The 13,813-nt window shown below is 37.7% G+C and overlaps 1 protein-coding gene across 9 annotated transcripts in view; it reads left to right on the top strand.

Moving 5' to 3' along the window:
- Positions 1-13,813, top strand: part of NFIA (nuclear factor I A) — a 450,646-nt gene that overhangs the window by 150,195 nt on the left and 286,638 nt on the right. For 5 of the 9 annotated variants that reach the window (XM_074961629.1, XM_074961628.1, XM_074961625.1 and 2 more), the window contains exon 2: positions 6,828-7,359. In XM_074961629.1, the coding sequence (XP_074817730.1) occupies positions 6,828-7,359 (532 nt within the window). Of the gene's footprint in view, positions 1-278; positions 694-6,827; positions 7,360-13,813 lie in introns of those variants that run through there. The other 4 variants (XM_074961631.1, XM_074961633.1, XM_074961632.1 and 1 more) reach the window with 3 other exon arrangements.

The following is a 13,813-nucleotide window of genomic DNA, read 5'->3' as shown; positions in this document are numbered from 1 at the left end:
TACACGCTCTTTCTTGACGAGGTCGGTGAAGTTCCTCCAGTCCTTTAGGCGATGCACGGAGTCAGGGAGGTGGGGGGGATAGCACTGTGGAAAAGTAGTTTTGTTTGCTGAAGCACATCCTGTGTAGCCTATAGCCGCCCGTGAGTCCTGCCTGTAACTGCTCCTGACTGCGTTACCCAGTAATGCACTGAGAGCGGGGATCGGGGATAGGGAGGGCTGGCCGAGCACAGCACTGCAGCCCCTCTCCCCTCCCCTCCCTCCCCCGGGCAAGGCAGCGAGCGAGCTGCTGCTGCTCTTGGTGCGGTGCAGAGCGGAGCAGGAGCAGGAGGCGCGCGGGCAGGTTCCCGGGGAGCCTGGAGCCTGGGCGCGCTGCTGGAAGCTGGGGGTGGGAGGGAAGTGTGTGCTATGCCTTTAACGCCTGGATACAGTAGACATGTATAGTGTGTAGTGTAGGGAAAGTCTAGGCGGGGTTAAAGTTCAGCTCATGGAGCTGCTCAGCGCTCGCTGCAGTTTAGCAGAGTTGGAAATGTGAAAGCAAGAAGCAGGCTAGGTTCTCCCCCCCTCTTTCTCTCTCCCTCTCTCTCTCTTTTCCTCTCTCTCTCCCTTTCTCTCTCTCTCTCTCTCTCACTCACACACCTCCAAACCACAAAAACCCCCACAGCAGTCATGTATTCTCCTCTCTGTCTCACCCAGGTAAGCAGCTGTTTGGATGCATTTGGGGCTGGTTTTGCTGGGTGGTGCGTGTGTGTGTATGCGCTGGGGGGGATGGTGGGTGGTGGTGGTGGTGGGGGGAGAAATACAGCTTTAAGAAAGTAACTTTGTTTCCATTAGGTTGCATTCTTCTTCTTGCACGGCCATTTGTGTAGGCACATGGCTAATGGCGCCTACTTATTAATGGTTTAATTAATATTGGTGGTGGGGGTTTTCTGCTCATATGCAATTTTTGGGGGGACGACCTGCACGTGTTTAGCAGGGTTGCAGCCCATGACATGCTTGGTCATCTGCAATCAATACTCACCGTTTGTGCTTCCGATGCGAGTAATGCATGAAAACATAGATGTGCTTAGGGTCATTTTTTTTAAGTGTAGCATTAAGAGCTGCTGCATGTTCTATTTTAAGACGTAAGGTATTGCATAGTCTGCATTGATTTCCCTCCCTAAAGTCCACACTTTTGTTTGTAAGGGTATGGTTCGCAGATGCAGTTAAGGTTTGCCTGTGAGTATCTCTGTACGTTACCCATGCCTGGACCTATGGCTATAAACATTGCACCTACGCATAGATCTGGAGCTATATACATTGCCCTGATCTATAGCCCATCATATATAAAATACACTTTGTACCATGCAGAGACGTATAGCTGCACGCGCTGCACTCCTGCATAGATCTACATCTGTACATACATTGTGCTCTCGTGCACAGATCTGTATCTCTGGAAGTACACTGCAGCCGTGCAGAGATCTACAGCTCTGTACGTTGGACCCCATGCACAGATCTGTAGATGCAGCCTCCGATGGTCAAGAACGTCTAGCTCTGTCCTGCTCCCTGGAAATGTACTGCTTTGACGCGCGTTGTCACTTTCCCGGGTGTCACAGTTGCCTGGATGTTTGGGGAGTGGGGGAAGTTTGGATTGCAAGTTCCGTCAGTGTTTTCCACAAAGTTGCTCGAGCCCTTAGGGCAGCAAAGTTGCCTGTGTGTTATTTTTTAACATGATTATTTCAAATGCCTTTTCCCTCTACATACTGCCTCCCTCCCCACTGCATTTCCATGGATCTCTGGAGTTTAAGCTTGTGTGTTGACGCCCAGCCCTAGACTTGCCCTCCATTCCGGACGGTCTCTTCCTTTCACAGCTGCTGCTCTAGCTCCTGGTGCTCCAGCTACACTTAACTGCTCAGGACTTCGGGCAACTTTTCTTCCCAGCCCCTCTCTCCCCCTCTGTACCTCCTGAGGCAAAGGATTGCGCTTTTGCTGCGCCAGATCCCGTGCTGTCATTTTTCATATTAATTTTCACTATTAAAAGGCATAAAGCTGAAGTGAGATGTGATTTTTGTTCTCTCCAAAGCGTTCCCTTCCCTCCATATAGCTCTGTAATCCTGTCTGGGATTTAGATGCCTTCCAGTCTGACTGTTATTCATATGGATGATAGTTTCTATTTAGTTCCAATTAAGTACCTTCTTCCGTCCCTTTTAATCCAGGTTGTTGCAGACATTAAATTGTACACTTTCAATTAGCAGGAGATAATCGTTTGAACTAGGAAATACTTTGTGGTGGACTCACACCAGAGATTATTTCCTCCTATATGGGATTCTGAGAGCATTATTCCTATTATTTTATGTTTTTATATATATATATATATATATATATATACACACAGAAAGAGAGAGAGCCATGTGCTGGAGAATGACTCTGGATCATGGGAATGGATAGCTCTTAGAAGTAGCCTGAATAGCTTTAAAAGTTTTATTTTTTCCTTCCATAAATCAATGAATTTGTGGTTATAGTATCCAAAGTGACTATAGGTTGGAACTTTACCATGGTAATAATCTTACAGTTGATTATAGGCAGAAGGTAGATATGGTGAATGGAATGGGCTTGTGAGCAGAAGTGAAATGCAGGGGTGAAGGAGGGGGGCGTTCCAAACTTTGTACCTTTCTGGTCAAATTTATGCCAGTTTATTAATGGAACTGGAAATACCTATTGTCTGTTGTTTCCTGTACTGGATGATTGGTAATAACATAACTTTCATAGAAACAGCCATATACTATTCTCCTTTCAAACGGCACACATGTAATCCTGTTTTAGTAGGCCCAGTGGGACATTAAGAAGAAGACTTAAGACAAATTTGGGATATTTTAAAATGCTGAATATTGTATCATTCTGTTCCAGAATTCTTGCATTCTTGTTGCACATTTGGAAAAGTAGTTTAGGGATTCAAAAGCCCTCTTTACAAACTCGACATTGAGAACGGAACAGTTATGTGGTTCTGTCATTTTATGTAGAAAACATACGCAAAATCATTAATAAGGGCGTAAGTAGTTTTATATTTTTCATGTCAGAATTAACATAAGCCTTTTATTTATACAAGTTTTGAAATAAATGCTTTTTAAAGTGTTGGCTCAGTATTAGAGGCAAAACATTAGAAAGTGGATTTTTAAAAAATGGTCATAAAGCACATTAGTCCAAGAAACGCAACTGAAATGACATGACTATGTACCTGACATAGAGATTTGAATCATCTATAAGGAAAATATGCACAGCATTTGTTTCACTTCCCTGCTGCATATCGAGAATATATTTTGGGCATACATGTGCCTCTCTTTATAGATTTATAGCCAAACATTTCTAGGAACATGGGTTTTAGAAATATTACCCTTGCTATATCTGACTTATTTTCAAACACATCCATGTAAATATATTGTGTAAAACAATTACTGTAAAGCATTACATTATTTCTTTTACTCTGATCTGGATTTTAAGGCTTTTTTTGTCAGTAGATTTTACAGGTTTTTTTAAGAGTTTGTGAGAATTTGTATATACATATAGTTCTAAGGCCCAGCTTTTAGAAGCAGAATGCGCTTTGAAGCACTATATCGACAAACTGTGAGAAAGTTTTATGATAAAGCTTACTGTTTATCACTGTCTTTTTAAAAAAATGTATTAAACACATTAGTGGTGCCTTTTATTTTTTTTAGAGTAACCTTTAATTGTTAAAGGAGATAACTGTGCCTTTAAAGTAAACTTTTGAAAAGGCAAAAATAATCTTATTTTCTTTAAATTTTTATAGTTTGCTGTGATCATGTGATCAGACCTGCACATTTATGTATACTCATTCTTGCATTGCTACATTTCAGAAAGTTTTTTAGCATTATAACATTGAAACAAATAACTTTATTATGCAGAATAAAACATCAAATTTGGTTGGATTGGTAGTGGATTCCTTTATCCCTGTTCATATTTTGCTAATACCTTGTCACTGAGATTTAGGTTGGTTGATTTTACAGGGGAATATGTTTATGAAGACATTTCAAAATGCTGGATGAGTTAGTCTGTCAGTCTTCTGTTCTTGAATTAACCTTTTTGCTTAGTACCTCATTTTGAAAACTCACATTAGACTATTTATATGATTATGTTATGTGTATATATATGTGGTGTAGCAGTTTAATACAAAGAACTGCTTAAAATTATATCCTGGTCTTTTGGCCATATAATGGTTCGGAGCTTTTTTAAAGTCATCCCCGTCCTGTTCCTTTGCCCCCGCCCTCCTTTCAGGTTCTCTGTAGCTCATCTTTAAGACAGACTAAAGGAACTGTATTTTAGATAGTATCCAGCCTAGGTCCAAAAAAGTCATGGGCATATGGAATCAGTCCATAAGAAGTACAGTTGAAAGCAGAAAGTTAAATATTTCTGGATAAATCAGAAATTTATTAATGCTTAAAACAATCCTCCATATCAATGTAGGTCTTTTCAGCGAATTGTGTGTATACCTTAGCAGATAAACGTTGACTTTGCAGAAGGGCTTTTCGCACTATCGGCTCTTCTAAAATGGTGGGTGGGGGAGAACATTAAGGATCAGAAGTGTGTTTTTGTTATTTTTAATAGCTTCTGGTGCCTTGCAGCTTTTACCTTTTTTTCTTCTAAACCCATTTTGATTTGTGAAAGTGCAGCTACACGTGTTACGTTTGCTGCCTTCTCTTCTTACTTTTTCAATCTACTGGCTGCAACCTGGCAGCAATTTTTATTTTTTTTTTACTTTACTGAAATTTGAAACCAGGATCTTCTCCAACAGAGGGGGGAAAAGTGTCACTCACCAAAGTAATTTATTGTATTTTTACATATTATATTTTAGTTATCAGTCATATTTGTAATGACGCCTGCACTGTCCTGCTGCATTGAAATATCTGTCTCTCATTTTCTGTAGTTTCTAACAATCTCCATTTTTTTCTGATATAAATGATCTAATGCTGTTTACCGATTTTAATATTTAAATTTTAGGAACCACAGAGAATACATGCAATTAAGCCATTTAGAAAGCTAATACAAGGTCTTGAATTGTAACAGGAATTTGCTAATAGAATGTTCCTACCACTGATTTCTTGGTTTTGCCTGTATTTGTTTGAGCAGCAAAGCCTATTTAAAAAAAGAAAATAAAAAAAGCCATTGGAGCTGTAGACTAAGTATATTCTAACAATATTATTTTAAGCTTATGAAATTAGTTTGATACGTGACATACTCTACATGTGAATGTAAGTGAAGAAATTCCGTTAAACTGAAAAAAACCAACCCTTTTACCTTGCAAGAATGGACATAAATTAGAGTTTAACATGCTGTAGGAAGCTTTGTGCAGTTTCATGGTGTTTTTTTTTTTTTTTGCCCCGCAGGGCCCAGTCCCACAAATGGGAGTAACTTCATTCATGGGAACAGTCCCATCGACCTCATGAGTGAAATTAGTCCTTTGCATACATGTTTGCAGAACTGGGTCCTTAAAGTGTATATGCTTTTCTGTAGATAGTGTAACATCCTGTAACAGTATTACATAGAGAAACATAACAAGCAGAATATAATGAATTATAACACGATTTGATCTCCCTGTCTGATTTATGTAGTACTTTTTAGGTATATTTATTTATTTAAAAAGTTGAATATATGGATCTTTTTTGCAACATATTTATTCAAGTTCAAGAAACTTTTCAATACTGAATATTTCTCTCTCAAGTAAGATGAGTGAACTTAAAATATTATTACTGAAGGCAAGCAATGTTTTCAGGTGGAGAAAAGTATTATAAATATGGTAAATTCTTTTAAAATATATTAACAAAAATAAAACAAAATGTCTTAACAAAAATAAATCATTTTTTGAGTTTGGATCGCTGTGGCAATGCTAAGATTTTGTGCCTTAATATTTACGTATAAGCTTCCCTCTATCTCTCTCTTTTTTTTTTTTTTAAAAAATAGAAGGCCGTCAGAACTTGTCTTGTATCCATGGCATAATATCAGATTTATTATTTTTGGTAGGCTACATATAAACCAAACAGTTTTTTTTTAATTATAAGGGTAGAGTTTAAGTTTTTAATACTGTTTACTGTTAGGCATGCTGGAGAAATTTGCAAACTGGTTACATTATTTACTGTTTCTAGAGGTGCAATAGACAGAGATTAGAGGCACCTTGTACTATATTATAAAATCACTTATACTGAAATTTTATTACACTGCAGATTGCCATTTCCAAATATGTCTTAGGGAAAATTTTGCTGTATTTCAGACTTCCCCATACAAACATTGATTGGCATCCAAATGTTTAGAATTTGCCAAATTGGCGGGCATATGCTGGCCACACCACAAGCAGTGGGGTCAGGGAGAGAGCAAAGTAAGATATGCATTCTTTGAAAATGGATTAAGGTCACTACACTCACTTATTTTTAAACTTTTATTTTATTTTTTAATGATTTTAAGTTTTAGGACTGAGTGTAATAGTTACAGAATCTTCCTCACACTTATGTGTATTTTAGTTTAGCCTCTGTGATAGCAGTGTCATATTCTTTAGGCTGATACAATATTGAGAAAGAGTTTATATATAGATATGTATAGCTGTATGTATAGTATGTGTGTGACTGTGTATATACAATATGTACAGTATATGTGTCTGAGATTACAAAGGTGCTTGTGTTTTCTGCACTGCGTAGTATATACACATTGTCATTACTTAATTCTCACTTCTAGAGGATGTTAATTTCTTGTGTGTTAAAGTAGTATTTTAAGGAGTTGTTTTGAACTCTGTGACTGATTTGTTTGTGTTTTCATGACATCAATATAATTCTTTATCATTTTTCCAGGATGAATTTCATCCCTTCATCGAAGCACTTCTGCCTCACGTCCGAGCATTTGCATACACATGGTTCAACTTGCAAGCCCGAAAACGAAAATACTTCAAAAAACATGAAAAACGCATGTCAAAAGAGGAAGAGAGAGCAGTGAAGGACGAATTGCTGAGCGAAAAACCTGAGGTCAAACAAAAATGGGCATCCAGACTTCTGGCAAAGCTACGGAAAGATATCAGGCCTGAGTACCGAGAGGATTTTGTTCTCACAGTCACAGGAAAAAAGCCTCCATGTTGTGTTCTTTCCAATCCAGACCAGAAGGGCAAGATGAGAAGAATTGACTGCCTACGCCAGGCAGATAAGGTCTGGAGGTTGGACCTTGTTATGGTGATTTTATTTAAAGGTATTCCGCTCGAAAGTACTGATGGCGAACGCCTTGTAAAGTCCCCACAGTGCTCTAACCCAGGGCTGTGCGTACAGCCACATCATATAGGAGTTTCTGTTAAGGAACTCGATTTATATTTGGCATACTTTGTGCACGCAGCAGGTAAGTGCATTTATACAAAGTTGTCCAACTTTCTGTATATCTACAGTCCTCTGCTGTACCATCTGAGTTGAGTGTTATGACCAGTCAGAGACCGTATGAGTCAGTGTGTGAACTTGGGAGAATATGTGCCATGTAAATGTGGTTGGCAGCATGGTTTATCGCCAGTTCCAGGCCTGACAAGTAAGAGAATCTACACCAGTATACTCTAGTTGTGAATGAACTGGTGTTCTCACTTTTTTTGTTGCCTTTAGGAAATAGTAGTGTCAAGATATGTTGGTTTTCCAATACTAACAGCAGTCAAATGTTTGGCACATCTAAACTGCTTTCAGAAGTGGCCGACATTAAGATTAGTACAGGAAATGTTAAAGGCTGTCTTTTAGAACTATCCAGAGGCCTGTTTAAAATGGACCTTATTTTAATGTTGGTAAGAGAAAGAAGGTAGCTAAACCTTTTTTTAAACTAGCTTTGTATGTGTGTTGTGTCGTGTAAGGAATAAATTCAGGGAAATAGACGTGTCAAAAGCCCAGTGGTGGTAAGGACCAATGCAAGACCCCGTCAGTGCCTTCAGCTTGTATTGATGTGGGTGATACGTGAAGGTGCTCAGCATCTTGCAGGATTGGTCCCAGAAAGAAAAGCAAAGAAATCACACAAATATGTAAATGTAACAGTGCAGTGTGGATTGTGGCTAAAATAAAGGCCTATGGTATCAAATGAGGAAAGTAAGGTTAGTGTTAAAAATGGAAGTTGCATACAATAAATGAATACACTTAGAATCTGACTGATACTAAGAACTGATGGCTTGTTTGACAATATTGCATTCAGGAGAGCGAAAACGCTTTTACACGTCATGAAATTCGCAATCTTGTCTCTGACTCCAATGCAGACCACACCCTGCCTGTGAATATTAGTATATTCAGAGGCTACCTAATAGGTCAACTGGATAAAATAACATGCTGTAGCATTTCTTTTCAATCATTTTGTTTCTGACAGAGTTGCTGTGTATGAAACATTAGGCCCAAGTTTTTGGAGCTTGTTGACTTTTAATATATACGTACTAGTTTCACTGGATTTCATTCACAGCAGTAATTTAAGCCAGGGGGTTGAAGGGAGTTGAAACCGGGGGAGGGGCGGAGGAGGGGAGGGGCAAAGAGAAGTCAGTGGACTCTTATCAATAGAAACATAATAAATATATAATAATAACAATAATAATAATATAAATCTTGCTAAAAGAAGAGAATACATCTATTATCTAGCATTCTTTTTGGGTGATACAGAAAGTGCTGACTATCCGAAAGTTGTCTTCAATAAATCAGTATTCGTTGCGATACATAGTATCACTTCAGTAACTTTATTGATATACACTATGGTTAGAAGGCACCTTTGGCTAACATTGTGGTATTTTACATAGTTAAGCTGTGAAACTTTGTAATTAGATGTGATTTGATCAATTCACGTTTCTGGAGAAGAAAATGTAGGCAACTATTACAGGAAGAGTGATTTATTTACTACATGGTATAGAGAAATGGGAATGACCAACTCGTGTAGACTTACGTTTAGCACTCATGTTGTTTAGTTAGTGTTCTGTTTCATGAATTAAATGCAGGCTTCTGAAAAGCACTGTAAAGTGTCCTCCTACCTTAAAAACTTGAACACACATTATCGTTTTTGTCTGTCATTCTGTATATGTCTAGATAGAATATGGTTGAGAGACAGAGAGAGACAAGCAGCCAAACTAAGTACATATGTAATATAAGGAGGCCTAAAGTGATAGTTTTTTTTCTGTTATGGCAGTCACACATTAGATATTTAAAGAGTCTAATAATATTTTGATTAGTGGCATACCATCTTATCATTATGACAGTGGTAACAAACAGACCGCAGTTGCACTTACTGTTCTTTGGACTAAACCTTTGCCACAGGAACTTAAACATTAGACTTAATCTTTATTTACATTTATAGCCTCTTTTAAACTGTAAACCTCTCACGCTAACTATACAATTAAATATTTTACCTGTTGTTTACTGATTATATATATTGCATTACACTGTTATTGCACTAGTTTGTGCTAGGATGTTAGTAAATCTAATCATAAGATGGGACAAAATGGTTATAAAATGATATTTAGGAAGCATGCAGTGTAGTATTTGTCTAAAAAAGATGTAATGAAAGCATCATGGATCAGGCTATCTTTTGGGTCTTTGTGTTTTCCTCTGATGTATCCCAGAATTCTTTGTTACACCTGAACACTGGCCAAGTCAATGGTGATTGGTGCTCACAGAACCGCAGTAATGGCAGCTAATGCTGTGTGCGCAACAGGAAAATGACAAAAGAAAATAGTAAGCTTCCTTTGTCTCAGAATATTTCAGACTTGATTTCAGAGATTTACAGACCTGTTATTTATTCCAAAGAAGTTGCCAACACAATTATTAGGTAGGTTGGTCAACTTACATGTAGCTGATTTGACAGGCATCTGCTATAGTGCAGAAGATTTGTAAACACTAAACAATGTTTTTACCTCCTTAAAAGTTTTGAGAAGTTGCCAGTATTGGCAGGAGGCGCAGACTTTGAAACGTGCTTTCAGATACGTGCCAAAACCATTGTGGCCTTTTCACCCATAATGCTTGCTTCTTTTTAATATTTATTTGTTTATTTATTTAATAAATTAATTCTGTTCCACTATGCCTTGTTCTAGATGATTTCAACAGTGAGATGTTCCTTTCCATCTAAAAGTGTACGATAATTATTGCTTTGAGTCCAGGCTTTCTCTTTAGTTGGACACTGTCATCTATAAGAGAATACATGTGCCCAAATTTAAATAATGCTTCTGACAAAGCAGATTCAGTGACAGAAATGAATTATTCTCTTTTAAGAACAACTAAATAAAGAACAAGAAAACTCAAGTATGTGAATACACAAGCTGCATGCCATTTTTGTAAGAAAACAAGGACTATCAGTGTTTTCTGAATTAGAAGGTGACCAAAAATGTATTGAACTGTAGAGCATCGGCTCCAATTTGCAGTTTTTAACCTGTTTAAGAAAAGTATTCTCATACCCTTAACTTGGGTTGGCTTTTTAATTTTCATTTATTCTGCACATGTATCAAATGACAACTTGGAAAACACTGTGGCAAACCGTTTTCTTTGTGGGAGTGTAACAGTAAAGCTAATTTATGACCAGTCCTTTACCAGATGATCTGTATCAGAGTCTACAATAAACCAGGCACGTGGCAGGGTCACAATTTAAGTTGTTAAGGTCATAACCTTAGCCACCAGGCATTTGACCTTTTAGATAAAGTTAACCTTTGTTCATTAGTAAGCACTCAACCAAGAACTTTCTTGAGTTTTTTACTGCTTCAGAGTTACTTCTGCTAATGTGATCAGATTGTAGAAAAGATGCGCAGCTGAAGTAGTTAAATTTTCTGAGAGGTCAGTTTTTTTACAAACTTCTTGAATGGACAAAGCTAGGTTGTAATCTATAGGCCACAAAGTGATAACAACACAATACTTGATTTTTTGACAGACATTATCCACTCTAGGCAAGAATTAAAGCTAGCTAGAAATTTGCCACTTAGAATCTTTTAATCTTGAAGATGGACATTTAAAAATGCTAAATTTTAATAAATCTGGGATTTTTTAATGTCAATAAAACCATTTTACTGATTTTAATAATATTAAAAAATGTAGTCAAAGAGGAAATAAGTCTAACGTATTTGTGTAACTGAAAGTTTACTTAGCATTGAAATACCTTCTGTGAATAATTTACTATGCAATAGTATGTACACATGACTTTAAACTTAAAATAGACACATTTTATGCTATAATTGGTGGCATTTTAATATTTATACTTACACTATAATAAAGGAGTATCAGTTGAAATAATGCACATACAGGAAACATACTTGCATATATTCAGAATATCGGTGTAAGTATCTTTTAGTTCCAAGTCAGAAAGGTACATAACACTTTGCGCCATCATCTTTTAGTGCAATTGTTATTGATTGTTACTGCATTAATCCTGTTAATAGCTTCAGTTGTTCAGTATGCATCTGTAATGTGGAAGGTGTTCTAACAATACTGTACATCATGAAAAGAGCTGTCGCAGCATCCTGAACCCCTGATATCTGCTCTGCAAAAGTCTAGTGTTTTACTGTGTAAAGTGTTACCGATTACCGCATTACATACACCATATTGTTACCTTAATTATGTTGTAGTGAAAGCTCATTTTTAATTACTTAGGGTACTTTCTTGGTTTTCTCTGAGACCGCATTTATTATTTAATTTAAATCAAAAGACAGAATCCACTGTTAGTTTTTGATGCATTTTGTTTTTATTTTGGCTACAGTATTGCCATTCCATCATACAGATAGCCATGATATGCAGATTGGCCAGATGGTCGTGTTAACAGATTGAGAACCCACTTCCCACTGCTAAAGAGCAGGTGTAAGATCAGTAGGGTTTTTTTTTTCCTCCCAAGATTCATACCAAATGCTCATTAGAATAGTGTTTAATGATTTTTAAAAAGGCCACATTTCAACATACCATCATATCTGTCATGAAGTCAATGTGTCATGCTCTGTGCAATTTATATGTATATCTGGAGATATTTTAAGGATATCCTCACTATAAGACTGTTGGAAATTGACTTCTAGTACATGGCTGTTGAAGTCCAGCGTATGTCAAAAGCAATCTTAAACGTTTCACACGTGAGGCTGGATGTTAATGACACACATGCATTACTTCAGAACATGCAGTTACATTGATACTTAAAACAGATATGCAGAAAAAATATGTATATATATGTGTGTGTGTGTGTATACACACACACACACACAGGGCTGCGTGTGCAGATCCAAAGGAACCTGGCTACATCAATATTCAGAAAATCTCTTGATGTCTCAGTATTTATATGTTTGTTTTTCATGGGTCTTCTTGCCATAGAGAAACATCTATGGGTTAAAAGTAATATGAGATGTAGTGCTCTCAGCCTATTTCCACCATCAAAGATGATCAGATCTTGTATAATTTCAAGCCCATAAAAGGCTCCCATTAAGAAGCCTGCAGAAAACATAAGTACTCACAACTGGATTTAGAATACAAAGACTAAAATCTCTGGATGACCATAGTTTTATATCACAAACACACATGTACGCACGCACACACAGTCTATGGTGTAGAAAGATATCTTTGCCCATCAAAAAATTCTCTTTTGGAAAGTGGAATAGTCAGTCTCTGCTCCTTGCGGGAGCAAACAGTAGTTGACAGAAGCAGGATTTAGGTTGGGACAACTGCTTTCACCCTGCTGTTGTAACTGAGATGGTAAGTGGCTGTGTTAATTCTGACCCTAGCTATAGAGAAGCTTGTGACTGTTTGCTATATCATGAACCATTGGCAGTTCACTCATGTGGTTTAGCTTTCTCCTTTCCCCACCAACAACCAAACAAACACTGGCTAAATATGCTTTTAATGTGGCTAGGATATTTGCCAGGTGATTTTTGAAGTAAGTAACATAATATTATTTACATGTGTTATTCTACAAGCAGAAGTGATCTGGAGTGAGACAGTAGATAGTCTGGGCAAAAAATTAGGAGAAGTCTTTGAATGGAGGTTAGTGCCTTTATAGTTGTGAGGTTTGTGTGTTGGTAAGAAAGTCACCCAGTGCTGCTGGCTGGGTTTTGACTTGTCTACAGTTACTGCATTTTTATATTTCCCTCTTTTCCACCCAATGATGAATAGCATTAATTTAAATCTATTTAAGGCGAGTGTGGGAGAAACCACAATCTTTGTTGTGGTCCCTGCTGTACACAGCAGGGCTGAATGTTTCATTTGGTTGAGGCCTCAAAGCAGATTCTAGAGGACCCAAAACAGCATGTCAGCCTTTCAAGCCCTGCAGAGAAGCAGTGGAAACTCTGATTCGTCAGAAATGGCGATATTTATTATTATGACTATTTGGTTTTTTTTTTATTTCAATGTAACGGAGGGGATGCCTATCCATGGCTCTGTGCGTTCAAACAGTTATTGCAAAGAACATTCCTTACAAGAATAACCACCCAGCAGTGTACTGAAACCACACTCACACAACCAAATTAAATTAACATAACCAGCCAGTAATTCAAAGCAGCAAAATAAACCCAACTCCATCAACTCCCTCACCCTCAACCCTCCCCAGAGCTCTAGCAAAGAGATGTTCTTCGCAGCACGTCCTAAACATCAACAGTTTGGGGCTGTTTAGAGCTGGGTAGGTAGGAATAAATTCCAGACCAAAGTATCCTTTCTGGAGAACTCGCTGCTCATGGGTTCTGTATCAAGGGGGTTCCAGCTCACGTAGCCTCGCTAGCCACAGCTGCGGCTATATCACCCATTCTGGATTATTTAAAATGAATTGGAGGATTGTAATTACAGTTTAAATATGCAAATTGAAAATTCAGGACCACTTGTTTTATCATTGCCGTAGCAGT

The sequence above is a fragment of the Natator depressus genome, chromosome 8, assembly GCF_965152275.1.
Source record: "Natator depressus isolate rNatDep1 chromosome 8, rNatDep2.hap1, whole genome shotgun sequence".
NCBI lineage: Eukaryota > Metazoa > Chordata > Testudines > Cheloniidae > Natator > Natator depressus.
The sequence above is the reverse complement of the archived record's forward strand: the minus strand, read 5'-3'. Positions and strand labels throughout refer to the sequence as shown.